General features: G+C 44.1%; 1 protein-coding gene across 2 annotated transcripts in view; it reads right to left on the minus strand.

The window, feature by feature from the left end:
- The window catches only part of RAD1 (RAD1 checkpoint DNA exonuclease), a 63,624-nt gene that overhangs the window by 44,775 nt on the left and 4,327 nt on the right, over nt 1-14,522 (minus strand). For both annotated transcript variants that reach the window (XM_085882979.1, XM_085882978.1), the window contains exon 2: nt 14,252-14,451. In XM_085882979.1, coding sequence (XP_085739105.1) covers nt 14,252-14,434 — 183 coding nt within the window. In that variant the 5' untranslated portion in view covers nt 14,435-14,451. The remainder of the gene's footprint in view (nt 1-14,251; nt 14,452-14,522) is intronic.

The following is a 14,522-nucleotide window of genomic DNA, read 5'->3' on the forward strand; positions in this document are numbered from 1 at the left end:
TTGGTACCCAAGACCTGACTGACCCTCACTCAGTACTACCGACACATTTGCAATGTATTTTATTATGCTCCAACAGGAACACAAACATGGATAAATGCTGTTTATTAATTTTTTTTAATGGCATAAAAGGTGCCGTTCGTGGCTGGACATAGATACACTTGCTCCATTATATATAGGTAGATTACTTTTGGGACAACATTTCATATAAATTAGGAATGTAAATCGTTTTTCAACATTTTTGGTGTCAAAGAGAGGTACAGTACTTAAAATAAGCTAAAGAATCATTCACAGCACTGGCTCATAGCACATTACATTTTATCGCAGTTCATTATTCCTTAATAAAAAAGGAACATCTGACACATTGTAAGACAGGACAAGTACTCAATGTTTGTCCACCTAGTTTTGAGGCTGTCATGAGCCTTTTTGGTTTTCACGACACAAGATTCGTCTTCGTACAAATACAGTATTTGTATTTTCATGGAGCTCTGATTGCATCATACTTCGGAATCCTGGTGATGGCATCTGGTCCACTCAGGATTCGTTGCGTGGCCCATACGATAGCTCGATCAGGGCGAGGGAGTGCCGTATCACTCCAGACTTACCTCCCCTTTGCCTTCCCTGCCAACAAATTAATTCTAGCAGTCCATCCGAGACAAAAAGGTCTGCCTCTCCCTCCCTGTAACCCCTACACTCCACACCCGCACATCTCCCGTCCTGACAAGTGATCTCGGTCCTACATTTTGGTGAGTACCCCTGTAACTGTTCATTTAATTGTCCATTTGTGTATTTCAATTGTGTACTTTATTGATTTGTTTAATATTTGTCTCTAATATGTAGTTAAGTGAGGTTAAAGTTATGTTCGGGTGATCGAAAATGTGCCGTGGGAATGCATCCCCCCCATTATAACATTACGGGAATATGTTGTCTGCTTAACGTTATTTTGCTTAACATCGCACTTTCTAGGAACGCATCCATGATGTTAAATGGAAACTTGCTGTAATAGTTTTCAAATTAACAATTATACAATTTATTTCAAAAAAATAAAATAAAATAAAAAATCACACTTTGCAATTTTTATTTTTGTGAAACTCAATGTCTTAAACGACAGCTAAGCCAATTATGAGTGCAAGTCGAGGCCAGGAGAACAAGACAGCATGAAACTGAGAGAGAAACTGTCCTCAAACAAGCAAATGAGGCCATTTGGCCCAACATCGATGTGGTGCACTCCCAGGTTAACTTCTGTTACACTTTTAAACATCAATTTTTTTGGTGGTTTACTAAAGTCTAAATAACCCGATCTTGATCAGGTGACCGAACTTGTACTCTTTTTCAATGCACGTTGCACAATTGTACTTGAACAGAGTAAATGTCATAACCACAGCACATATCATGCTGAATGATAGCTAATTAAATAATTATTGGGTCTGGACAGTGCATGTGGAGGTCTACAAATATCGATATTCATGCAATTTCGAGCTATGTGCATTGTTTTTGTGCACATGGTGGGGTATAAGCTCAGAGTTACTGGTTCGCACACCTTCCGGAAGTAATAAAAAAATATAACCACAAGCTATTCAGTCAATTCCGTGCAACGTAAAATTACATTTTCATCGATTTACTTCACCAAGAAAACTTAGCAGTCTTAACAGTTCGTGACTATTATGCTGTCAAAGGAAATCCCCAGCAATATATATCATGCCGAGCAAAAAATATATATAGATACATCTTCTTCTTTCGGCAAGCTCCCGTTAGGGGTCGCCACAGCGGATCAACCGTCTCCATTTCGCTCTATCCTCCACATCTTCCAGTGACACTCCAACCACCCGCATGTCCGCCCTCACCGTATCCATGAACCTCTTCTTTGGCCTTCCTCTTCTCCTCCTGCCTGGCGGCTTCATCTTCAACATCCTTCTCCCGATATACTCCGCTTCCCTCCTGTGCACATGTCCAAACCATCTCAATCTCGCCTCTCTCACTTTGTCTCCAAACCGTCCTACCTGCGCTGTGCCTCTAATATACTCATTCCTTATCCTATCCATCCTCGTCACTCCCAACAAGAATTGCAGCATCTTTAACTCTGCCACCTCCAGCTCTGCTTCCTGTCTTTTTGTTAGCGCCACCGCCTCCAAACCATACAACATAGCTGGTCTCACTACCGTCTTGTATACTTTCCCCTTCACTCTTGCAGCTACCCTTCTGTCACAAATCACTCCTGCAACTCTTCTCCACCCACTCCATCCTGCCTGCACTCTCTTTTTCACTTCTCTCCCACACTCTCCGTTACTTTGGACAGTTGATCCCAAGTATTTAAACCCATCCACCTTCCCCACCTCAACTCCTTGCAACCGCACCATACCACCATTTCTCATTTCCTCCCTCTCATTTTCCTCCCTCCCTCTCATTTACGCACATGTACTCCGTCTTACTCCGACTGACTATCATTCCCCTTCTCTCCAGTGCGTACCTCCACCTCTCGAGGCTCGCCTCAGCCTGCTCCCTACTCTCCCTACAGATCATGATGTCATCCGCGAACATCATAGTCCATGGAGACTCCAGTCTGATCTCGTCCGTCAACCTGTCCATCACCAATGCAAACAGGAAAGGGCTCAGAGTCGATCCTTGGTGCAATCCCACTTTTACCTTAAAACAGTCCGTCATTCCTACCGCACACCTCACCGCTGTCACACTGTCCTCATACATATCCTGCACGATTCTCACATACTTCTCCACCACTCCCGACTTCCTCATACAATGCCACAACTCCTCTCTTGGCACCCTATTATAAGTTTTCTCTAAATCCACAAACACACAATGTAACTCCTTCTGGCCTTCCCTATACTTCTCCATCAACATTCTCAAAGCAAACATCGCATCAGTAGTGCTCTTTCCTGGCATAAACCCATATTGCTGCTCACAAATCGTCACCTCTCCTCTCAACCGAGCTTCAACTACTCTTTCCCACACCTTCATGGTGTGGCTTAACAACTTTATCCCTCTGTAATTTCCACAGCTCTGTACATCACCCTTATTCTTGAAAATCGGAACCAGTACACTTAATCTCCACTCCTCCGGCATCCTCTCACTTTCCAAGACTTTATTAAACAATCTGGTTAACAACCCCACTGCCATCTCTCCGAAGCACTTCCATGCCTCCACTGGTATGTCATCTGGGCCAACCACCTTTCCACTTTTCATCCTCTTCATAGCAGGCCTCACTTCATCCTTACTGATCCACCCCACTTCCAGATTCACTATCTCCACCTCTTCCAACCTTCTCTCTCTCTCTCATTTTCTTCATTCATCAGCTCCTCAAAGTACTCCATCCACCTTCTCAACACACTCTCGTTGCTCGTCAGCACATTCCCATTTGCGTCCTTTATCACCCGAACCTGCAGCACATCCTTCCCAGCTCGGTCCCTCAGTCTTGCCAATCGGTATAAATCCTTTTTCCCTTCTTTTGTATCCAACTTCTCATACAGCTCGTCATATGCCTTTTCCTTGGCCTTTGCCACCTCTCTTTTTGCCTTTCGCCGCCACTCCTTGTACTCCTTCCTACTTTCTTCATCTCTCTGACTATCCCACTTCCTTTTCGCCAACCCCTTCTTCCTTATACTTTCCTGTACTTCCTCGTTCCACCACCAGGTCTCCTTATCTTCCTTCCTCTGTCCAGATGTCACACCAAGTACCTTCCTCGCTATCTCCCTCACCACTTCTGCTGTCGTTGCCCAATCATCCCACCCATCTTTACCACCATCCAACACCTGTCTCACCTCCTCCCTAAATTTCACGCAACAGTCTTCCTCCTTCAGCTTCCACCATCTGGTCCTTGGTTCAGCCCTCACTCTCTTCCTCAACCTCACCTCTAAAAAGTCATCCTACAGACCACCAATCGATGCCGTCGAGCTCCACTCTCCCCTGCCACCACCTTACAGTCAGTAATCTCTTTCAGGTTGCATCTCCTGCTTAAGATGTAATCCACCTGTGTGCACTTTCCTCCACTCTTGTATGTCACCCTGTGTTCCTCCTTCTTCTTGAAATACCTATTTACCACTGCCATTTCCATTCTATTTGCAAACTCTACCACCATTTGCCCTTCCACATTTCTCTTGTTGAGACCGTACCTACCCATCACCTCCTCATCCTCTTTATTCCCTTCCCCAACGTGCCCATTGAAATCTGCTCCAAGCACCACTCTTTCATCCTTGGATACACTCTCCACCACTTCATCCAACTCACTCCAGAAATCTTCTTTATACTCCATCTCACACCCCATATGTGGGGCATATGCACTGATGACATTCATCATCACCCCTTCAATTTCCAACTTCACACTCATCACTCGGTCAGACACTCTCCTCACCTCCAATACCCTCTTGACATAATCTTCCTTCAGGATTACCCCAACACCATTTCTCCTCCCATCCACACCATGGTAGAACAGTTTGAAAGCACCTCCAATGCTCCTAGCCTTACTCCCCCTCCACTTGGTCTCTTGTACACACAGTATGTCCACCTTTCTTCTCTCCATCATATCAGCCAACTCTCACCCTTTGCCAGTCATCGTCCCAACATTCAGAGTTCCAACTCTCACCTGTACACTTCTACCCTTCCCCCTCTCCCACTGCCTCCGGACTCGCCTTCCCCGTCTCCTTCTCCTCCTTCGCCCAGCAGTAGCACAATTTCCACTGGTACCCTGCTGACCACCGGTACCGGTGGCGGTCGTTGGGAACCCAGGCCTTGACCGATCCGGTATGGAAAATCGTTTTGTTGTCCGCATAATGATTTGGCATAGGCTTTTACGCCGGATGCCCTTCCTGACGCATCCCTGGTCGCCTCTTACGACACACAGGGATATGGTACACCTTTTCTAACCGGGGCATATACCGGGCCCAGTACAACTGGTACTCATTTCGCCGACCTCGGAAGGATGACAGGCTGAGTCAACCCCCTGGTATATATATATATATATATATATATATATATATATATATATATATATATATATATATATATATATATATATATATATATATATATATATATATATATATATATATATATATATAAATTCAGTCCCAACGGGGCTTGAATTCAGGACCTTTTGGGTCCCAAGTCACTGCCCTACCCACTGCGCCAACACCAGGCTTTATATATCGATACATCTCCATTATAATATTCCCTACCAGTGTGCCTGAAGCTCTGTCCATCCAGGGCAGAGCTTGGCTTTCTGGCCTGACTCCACCCACAATTGTAACCTTAAAAATCAAATCATACGTCCGCCATTTTGGTAAGCTGAAGACGTCTTTGGAAGTGTGTATCAGCACATTCCCAATCGTCATGCCCTCCCTCCAAGTTTTCCGTAAAGTGCAAACCAACCAAGGTGACTGATCGCATCATCCTTTTCCAACCAGTATTAAAAGGATCATCAAATATCGAAATGTTGGAGCTGATAGACAACACGGATACTTGAGAAGATGACACTATGTACAGTATAGGCCTCAGGCCTTGGGATGCAGGCCTCTGGTGTGAGCCTATGGGCCATTGTAATGGAAATCTATCGGAGCTATATAATTCGGGTTTTTTTGGCTGCTCTTAGAGCACCCTTATTCTGGACATTTCCATCTGTCTGTCTGTCTGTCCACGAAACTTTGGTCAAGCCGAGGGGCTAAACCACTCAACCGATTCCAATGAAATTTGGTAGGTAGGACCAATATTTCTGGGAATCGTGTGCTTTCAAATATGGGACCCCGGGCCCTAGCAACGGCCCTTTAAAGTGGTCAAAAAAAATTGGAAAAAAAAAACGAAAAATCGAAGCTTAGAGTTCTGTGCGCAATCTATCTAGCTCCCTTCATGCCAATTTGCAGCCCGAACAAAAAAATATTTGTAGGAGGAGATAGGTTTTGGGCGAGTACATGTCGAACATTTCAGAAACGGTTAATTGCGAATATCTCTAAGAACAAGAGTCTGATTTTGATGAAACTTGGGTGAAATGTGTACAATGTGGCTGGCATGTACACAAAAATGAATGGTTGCTGTACACACCTCCGTTGCTAAGCAACAGCTAAAATACTTTATCGTACATCGTACACTTATTGTGGACTGTACAAAAAAAAAAAATACCTCCGAAACTGGACCTCCGAGGGACCTGGTTTTTTTGTGCCCAAGGAGAATGTCTTACAGCATCATATAAAAAAATATAATCTTTAGCGAATAGATAAATGGAATTACCAGGGCTGCCATTTGTTCGAGTCTTTTTGGAAACATGCCTGAAATTTCACAAGGTGGGTTTCTGGGCGCAAACTAAGAGGGCTGTGATAATCATATTGTTACGAATTTGGGAATTCTATTGCACACAACATTCAGGTTCCTTTAGTCAGCTATGTCGATAAGTGCTTGTTCCCGAGATAGCTCACCTTCCATTGTTTAAATGTTCAGAAATCGATGAGATGCGCTGCGGATCGATTTAATAGTTAGGGAACGAAACAATGGAGACGTCCCTCCCCCCTCTTCTGCGAAGAGGAAGAAGAACCCTGCCGTCCGGTGACTCATTTTGTCGACAACTCCCTCCCACCGGTGGTTGAGCGGGGGATGGAGCACGAGGGCATGAGTCATGAGTCACGCCGGGAGCGGGGGAAGGGTGGGAGAAGGATAAGAGGAGATCTTTTCTTTGTTCGTGCTCGAAGTTGGAGTCGTAAGCTTTTTGCTTCGGCAGAGAGTAGTCGCTCAGCAGACCTTCGGGTCCTGCTTGGCTTGCGTTGGGGTTGAGGCCTTTGGAAGCTTTTTGCTTCGGCTGGCTCAGTGATCTTCGGCTGAAGCCTGGCTCGGGAGGAGGCTTTTTGCTTTGGTGGTTCAGTGGGCCTTCGGCTTTTGTTTGGCTCGGGAGAGCTTTTTGCTTCGAGCTGCTTTGTTCGGAAGAGAGTTGAGCTGGTCGCTCGGCTCGAGCTACGAGTGGTGGCTTCTTCTTCTTGGTTCGTGGAGCTCTTTGTTCTCCATTTTGGTTCGCGGCTTGGTGCGACCCATCGACCTCTTCTTGGAGGTGGTTCCTCGGGGAAGCGACACATCAACGGGAAGGATCGGCGCCTCATCTCACCAGCACGTGTTGAGAAGCGCGGGAGGATTCACGGGAGCTCGGGAAGGATCGCGGCTCACGGCAATTGGATCCAGCTTGCCCTCGCTGGAGCCCGGGTCCGAACAACTTGAAGACCACACGAGGTGGAGAGGTTCGAGATAGATTCTGGGTTTCAGCTCACCTGTCCTCCGAGCTGGAGCCCGTTATTAAAGGCCTCTGCCACCATTTCTTGGGTGTGTGTGTGTGTGCGTACGTGTGTCCATGGGCCCGTCTAATAAGTAGGAAATTGTTAAGTGCTTTGTGTGCTGTAAATGTTTGCATTGCATTTCGTATAGACGGTCGTAGTTCTTTTGTCGTGCTTTTGTTGCTTGCATAATTGCATAAGTGTTTTGCCCTGTTTAATTGCATACATGTTTTATTATAATAAATGTCCTTGTGTGAATGTAAACCTGTTCATTGCGTCCTCTTCCCTTAATTGAGCTGCCACCTTGCACTCGGAATATAGTTGGTTTTTAAATAGCCGGTAAAGTGATCGGGTCCAACGGGACTGCGCGATAATACCCTGCTCGGTTATCCCAAAAGGAAGCGAGCTGCTTTAGCGGCTCGTTTCCAAGCGGTCCCGTTGAGGTACAATCTCTCGGTAACTTACCCGCGCGAATAATTAAGTACATCGAAGATTTGGCGATCGGACCCTGTAGCGCGGGTAGAGTGCGGACAAGGTTGTGGTGTGGTTTCCGGCATTAATCCGGAAAGCCGCGACTGGATTGTCCGTTCGGTGGGTGAAGCGGCCGCTATTGGCTAAACGTGGTCGCTCGCACGCCGATGGGCGGGAAATCTACAACAATATTTATTGTGCTAAATTGAATGATAGTATGTACATGAATATCGGCTAGTCACGTCGGCCAGCTTTCCATCTAGAGCGAGCAGCCATGTCGCCTACCGGCTTGTTTAATTTATTTTTAGTAGCGATTGAGGCAGCAGTGTTTTGCCGACACACTGCCCAAATAAAGGGAGGGTTTTTGTACGTAATTTTCACACTTCAGATGACTTCTGAGTTTGCAGTATGTATATTTGAAGCCAACAATCTGTCTATTGTCAAAGAAAGGTACGTTTTGATAATAAATCATTTCAGAGGAAAGAAAATAGTCATGGATGTTGATACTACAAAGTATAAAAAGATTAACATTTGAAGTCTTTAATAAACAACTCCAACCCATCATTCACATCTTCAGCCATGGTCAATTGTATACATCTTTGGCATGCGCTAAACAATTTGAGGACATATATAGAACAACCATAAACTATTCAGTCTGTTCCATCCAATGTACAATTACCTTTTCGACCATTTACTCCACCAATAAATCTTAGTAATCTGGTTTTTTTTTGTAAACATAGTCGAGGCTCGTAGGAGAGCTAAAACAGTTCGTGACTATTATGCAGACTTGGCGTTGGGGGGGGGATTTAGGGCTTGAAGAAAGGAGGAGTAGAGGACAGTGAGTTGGAGTTGGTGGGGGGGTTGAGGACTTGGAGGCAGGAAGGGGCTTGAAGACTTGGAGTTTGGGAAGGAAGTTGAGGACTTGAAGAAGAAATGGGGAAGAGGCATAGACAGAGAATTGGAGTGGGGAAAGGGAGGGGGGACAAGGTTGTTTGGGGACGTGGGTGAGGAGGGGGTTTGAGAACTTGGGGCTATGAGAGGGGAGGAGTTGAGGACTTGAAGTCACATTTTACACTCGTTACATGGATGTCAAAGGACACGGGTCCCTGCTATGATGCTGTCAAAGGGCATTCCTAGCAAACTCCCTAACTATTCCACACTCCATTTGGGAACAAATTCCCTTCCAACAGCCCAGTGGAACTGGGTTAGCTGCTAGTTTTTCATGCATAAAGTTACTGACTTAAACACGAGTTTACTTACTTGTACATGGATGAGAAAATTTACTGCTGGGTGACTTATTAGCCTCGCACAATCCCAAAGGAACACAAAAAGCTATTGTGACAGTGTTGTATCACAGAGTAAGTGAATTCTCAGATAACTGTAATCTATATACCTTGGAGAGGCTCTGCATTGTTATGTGCTCCATCTTTTTGGTAAACTATTTTAAATGGAAAAATGAAATCCCTATTCTATTGCTATGCAAAGCTGCATGCGACATACTGTTAATGCCTCAGAATGAACGGTAGATTACAGTCGATCTCGGTGAAAAACACCCACAGAACGTGCTCAATTGGCCAGCTCAAACTGTGCTGAAGGTCAATTACCCACGTAAACTATGCTGAAGTTTCCCACACATCCCAAATCACGAGCAGTGTAGAGAAGCACACTCAGGAACAGGCATGGCTAACTTCGACATTATCCACATTTACGGTACCAAATCAACTTGTGGTTAAATTAGATGAAAAATTATTATGGTGCAATCTGATAACTTCGTTGAGCTGTGCTTAATGCTGCCCAGGTGGGAAGGGGTGGGGGGCACAATAATAAAGTTGATCTACATGTGGACATTGACGCACACAGGAGGGGTGGAGAGGGGGAGAGCACAACAGCCGCTCCTTTCAGGTGAGGCTAAATAGATGTGAACTTTCACTTAAAAAGAAATTGTTCTGTCACATTTTTGATAAACATTTTCATAGTTTAGTCCATAGAATGACCTCCATTATTACAATCAATGGTCAGTTCACCTAAGGTGGCTGGCTTAAGACAACACTAGGTGGGTTGACTCAGCCTGTCATCCTTCCGAGATCGACAAAATGAGTACCAGCTTACTGGGAATAACGAGCCATTCTAGTATCCTGCATCAGAGTGGTGACCCATCCAGGATTGTGCCCGCTAGTCAATGAGAAACTGTAATCCAGTTGCCAGATGCATAAATTTGTAGATGAACCTTGAAGTGGGAAAAACAGTCATTTTTTTTTATGGTTTCTGGTCATTTACGGTCTCATGATTGATACTGCACGATGATGTCATCATTTTGATTATTTTTTTTTTCATACTGGAATTCCACCGACCAATACCGTGTTTGAGTCTTATAACGCCTCCTTTTTAAGGAGTAGGAAAATTAAGTTAAGCACAATTCCATTACTTATGCTCTTTTATTCACAATATTGGTGTCAAATAAGTTGCATTAACATAAAATAAAAGTACAACATAATAGTTTGACAATACATTTATTTTCTGGGTCTCCAGAGGACAAAAGGTCATCTTAATTGGCATAAGCCCAAAATTGAATCGGGTACGGTTTTTTTGGTTGAGGAAAAATTATTGGTAAGTTTTTGTCCCCCACCCCTCTGACAAGATCTGAGATGGGGGACATTAAAATGAGCTCTGATCGACCTTCTGTCCATGTACTTTTGTGTAACATGCGTGATATTTCAAAAACTGTTGAACATTTAGCTTTCATATTGCAGATATCTATTCCTCATACCACCCAAAAGGAGGGAGGGGGGACCTCGAGCATCAGCTCCCTATTGTTTTGAAAATAACAAATAACTCCCTCACTTCCTGGCTACCAAATGCTTTCTACAAATGGCAAACCCACTTTTGTGGGAAACTCCAAAGAGGGGATTTCGAGGAGCACCTCATTCTGAGACATGGGGAACCCTGTAAATATGCCAGATTGAAAAAGAAAGGAATCTTGGGCAAGTTGCTGTTGTTGCAAGATAAGTATTTTTACTACGATAAGTGTATTTTGATTATTTTTCTTTGAACATAAAATTTATGTTGAAAACATTTATAGCACAAATCAACACTTGTGCTATTCAAGGTGGATTTCAGTAATTTTTGGTGGAGCCCTGCTTGTTCTTGGACATATGAGTAAGATAATCAATGCATTTCCTGTTGGATGTCATTGGTGATTATTGGACCAGTGGACATGGGGTGCCAATTACAGTTTAAGTTAAATAAATAAATAAATATATAATCAAGATAATCATGGCTATGCAACTATCATGGGATGCCCCAGCAATGAAAGGCTCTGACCGCTCCCCTTCTTCTTCTTCTTCTTCTTCTTCTTACATATTGCAGCTTGACTGCCAGGTAGCAATCATTTTGCTCAGGTGCAACTGTACCACTGATGCTGTGCCCCTATACCAGTACACTGGGTACTCATTTCACCAACCTCAGAAGGATGACAGGTTGAATCAACCCCACCAGTATAAATTCAGCAGCTACCAGGGCTTGAACTCAGGACCACTGAGATCCCAAGCCAGCCACCCTAACCGCTAAGCCAACACCTGGCTTATATTGTAAAATAAATCAATGCAACTTAAGAATGAAATATTTTAGATGCAATGGATCTTCACCCCACCCACCCCAACGTAGCTGAAAGTAGTTTCATCGAAGATGGGATATTATACAACTTGTTTGGTCAAATTGTGGACAGTTTTCTTTCTTTGTTGGTGGTGTGACCTGTTGCCGTATATTTCCAAACTGCAAACTGAACAAAGCCCTCACCATGGCAGGCCCAGAGAGAACAAAAATATTACAGCTACCAGCAAGGTAAGGGGAGGTACGATTAATTTAATCCTCGGAAGAGAACTTGATCAAAATCCAGATCTGACTTTACATTTTACAATAGCACAGAGACTGCAACTACGAAACCGACACCTCCAAGCAGCATATAAGCAGGGCAGTTGAGAAATATCATGAAAGGCCTCACAGTGAACTCTACCCCCTCACTCTGGACACGAGTCGATCTGAATGGCACTCAATCATGACTCAGTTGGTGTGGAAGGTTGTTGAAAAACTGGGCTTTCTTGTTGTGGGCAAAGTTGGTGAATAAACACTTTAGCAACGAGGTGAACGTTGATAAGATTTTGCAGACAATTGAGTGACATTTGGAGGTACTACACTCAACAAAAGTTACGAACAGTATCACAGCTCGCAGGGGAAGGTGTTGATTTGCCCACATTCAAATGAAGACCTGAGTGCAAGAAGTCCTTTAGTCACAAATAACACTTTTGAGATATTGAGGATCAAAGTTTTCAAAACATGCTGCAGATACTTTATTTTTAAAGGTGGCATACGATGGAGCCTGTTGCTGGTTCCAGGGGCTATACAGAGCAGACAAACCCTTTTTGTGGAAAAATAATCCTTTATTACGAAGAAAACGAGAAAATTAGTTTTGGGCTTAAGTACTTTTTGTGGCTAAATACCTGGACTTGCGTACTTTTAACACACAAAGCCCTTTATTGCTCATTTTTGATTGCCAGTCATTTTTGCTAAGTCTCCTTGCCTTTCGTGGTTTAATTTTATGCAAAAATACTCAGTTAACTACATAGCCTGGTGTTGGCTTCGGGGTTAGGGTGGTGGCTTGGGATCCCAGGGTCCTGAGTTCAAGCCCTGTTGGCTGCTGAATTAACACCAGGGGGTTGATTCAACCTGTCATCCTTCCGAGGTCGGCGAAATGAGTACCAGTGTACTGGTCCCGGTGTATGCCCCGGTTAGAATAGGTGTACCATATCCCTGTGTGTCGTTCTCGTAAGAGGCGACCAGGGTTGGCGTCAGGAAGGGCATCCGGCCATAAAACATTGCCTCAAGAAAAAGCCAACCCCTGCACAGCAGACAAAAATGGCTGTAAAAACGGTCATTTTTATGACTCAGTTAACTACAATATTACCCAGTCAAGTCCAAAATTACTCGGTTAAATCAGAAATTAATGTCCTAAATAAAAGAAAACCGAACTTTGGTGCCAGTCGTCTTTCACATCACAAGTCCCTCATTCAGCAAAGTCCTCCTGCTCAGAAAGTTTGCATCAAAATCATACCAGATCGGAAATATTACAACAAAGTCAACTCTTAAGAGTATAAATATACCATGGCCACCTTTATGAGGGCTCAAAAGCTGATGACGAATGTAGTGCCTTTTTCAGTACCAGCAAAGTATAATGCATAGAAACTACATACCTGATGCTTTGGCATCCTTCATTCTCTTTCCAGCCCAGTCTCCAGGGTTTCTTTTACGTTTTTTGCCCCCGTCATGCCCGTTATCAAAGTTATCCTCATTCACACCATGCTGTCCAGCCTCCATGGTCGCCATTTTCATAGCTTGTCACGTGACACATATTAGGATTTTGATTGGACAGTCATGGACTTAGGAACTTCTTGCTCAAACATTATGGACTTGGGTATTCCTTGCACTACATTTTAGTGAATTCAACAATGACCATACACCAATATACAGGACTTGAGTACTTATTTTCGGAATTTTTTGGTATCAAATGATGCTCTGGCCATTATAGATTACTAGTACATGCCCGTATGTGCAAAAAAAAATAAAATAAAAAAAAAACCTTTCAAACAGTGTGCCAGAAACAACAACCACACAGGCCATTCCTTCACCCTCACGTGCAAATAAAAAAAAAACACTTTCAAACAACTACACAGGCCGTTCCTTCGCTCTCGTAAACGATGACTGGATTGGGGCATCGTGTTTATCTATAAATGCAGATAAGATAGAGAAATTATTACAATACAGCAAGTCATCACAATCCGGAAGTCCGTACGTTGTAACCCGTAATGGGGAACGTGGCCGAGAATTTCTTCCCCAACGGCCATGCCGACGCAGCAATGTGTCCTGTCATTGGTTTGGTAAATAAATGGCCATAACTTGGGGACCACTTGTCCGATTAATATCAAACCTTTGAAAAGGCACATCCTCAGGTCCCCAGCAATATACCTGGCAAGTTTCAATTAGATCGGACCAGTGGTTGGCGAGAAACAGCTGTCTCGGTTACACACACACACACACACACACACACACACACACACACACACACACACACACACACACACACACACACACACACACACACACACACACACACACACACACACACACACACACACACACACACACACACACACACACCTGGAATTATAGATAATACTGGTGCCAGCTCATTTTTTTTTTCAAACATGTGACGAAAGTACTTCTTGCACCCAGGTCTTCAAATAGCAACGGCCGTCGCTAACCGGAAGTGACGGAAGACGACAAAAAAGCGACTCTTCTTCTTCTACCAAGTTCGCTCAAATACAAGAATCAAATACTCCCAGAGTGAAATAGTTGGAGACAAGTGTCTCCCCCCCTCTCCCCCCCCACGGGGTAAACAATAAATACACAGGAGTAACGAAGTGTTACCCAGTCTCTCCAGCCCGACTGCGATCTCCGCCACATAGCCCTCCTACCTGGATAAAAGCATTTGCTTGCATGCATTTGGAGTCTTCCACGGTGACTTTAATGCCGTTGGCTGTGACACAGAATGCGGCCTGGTCCTTGAAATGCACAGCCCTCAGTATATTGGAGAAATTTCTCACGTTGTCGAGCTTCGCTACAAATACGAATTCCTGATCTCCACCCGCCTGATCCATCGTGGTCCTTCAGGGGTCTGCGTAACAATCACACGAGGCGAACAACGCTGAGGTAGATCTTGGTGTTTTCATCATGAAACCTTCAAAT

This window comes from Eptatretus burgeri, chromosome 5 (assembly GCF_056783735.1).
Source record: "Eptatretus burgeri isolate ZD-2024b chromosome 5, Ebu_testis_v1, whole genome shotgun sequence".
Classification (NCBI taxonomy): Eukaryota; Metazoa; Chordata; class Myxini; order Myxiniformes; family Myxinidae; genus Eptatretus; species Eptatretus burgeri.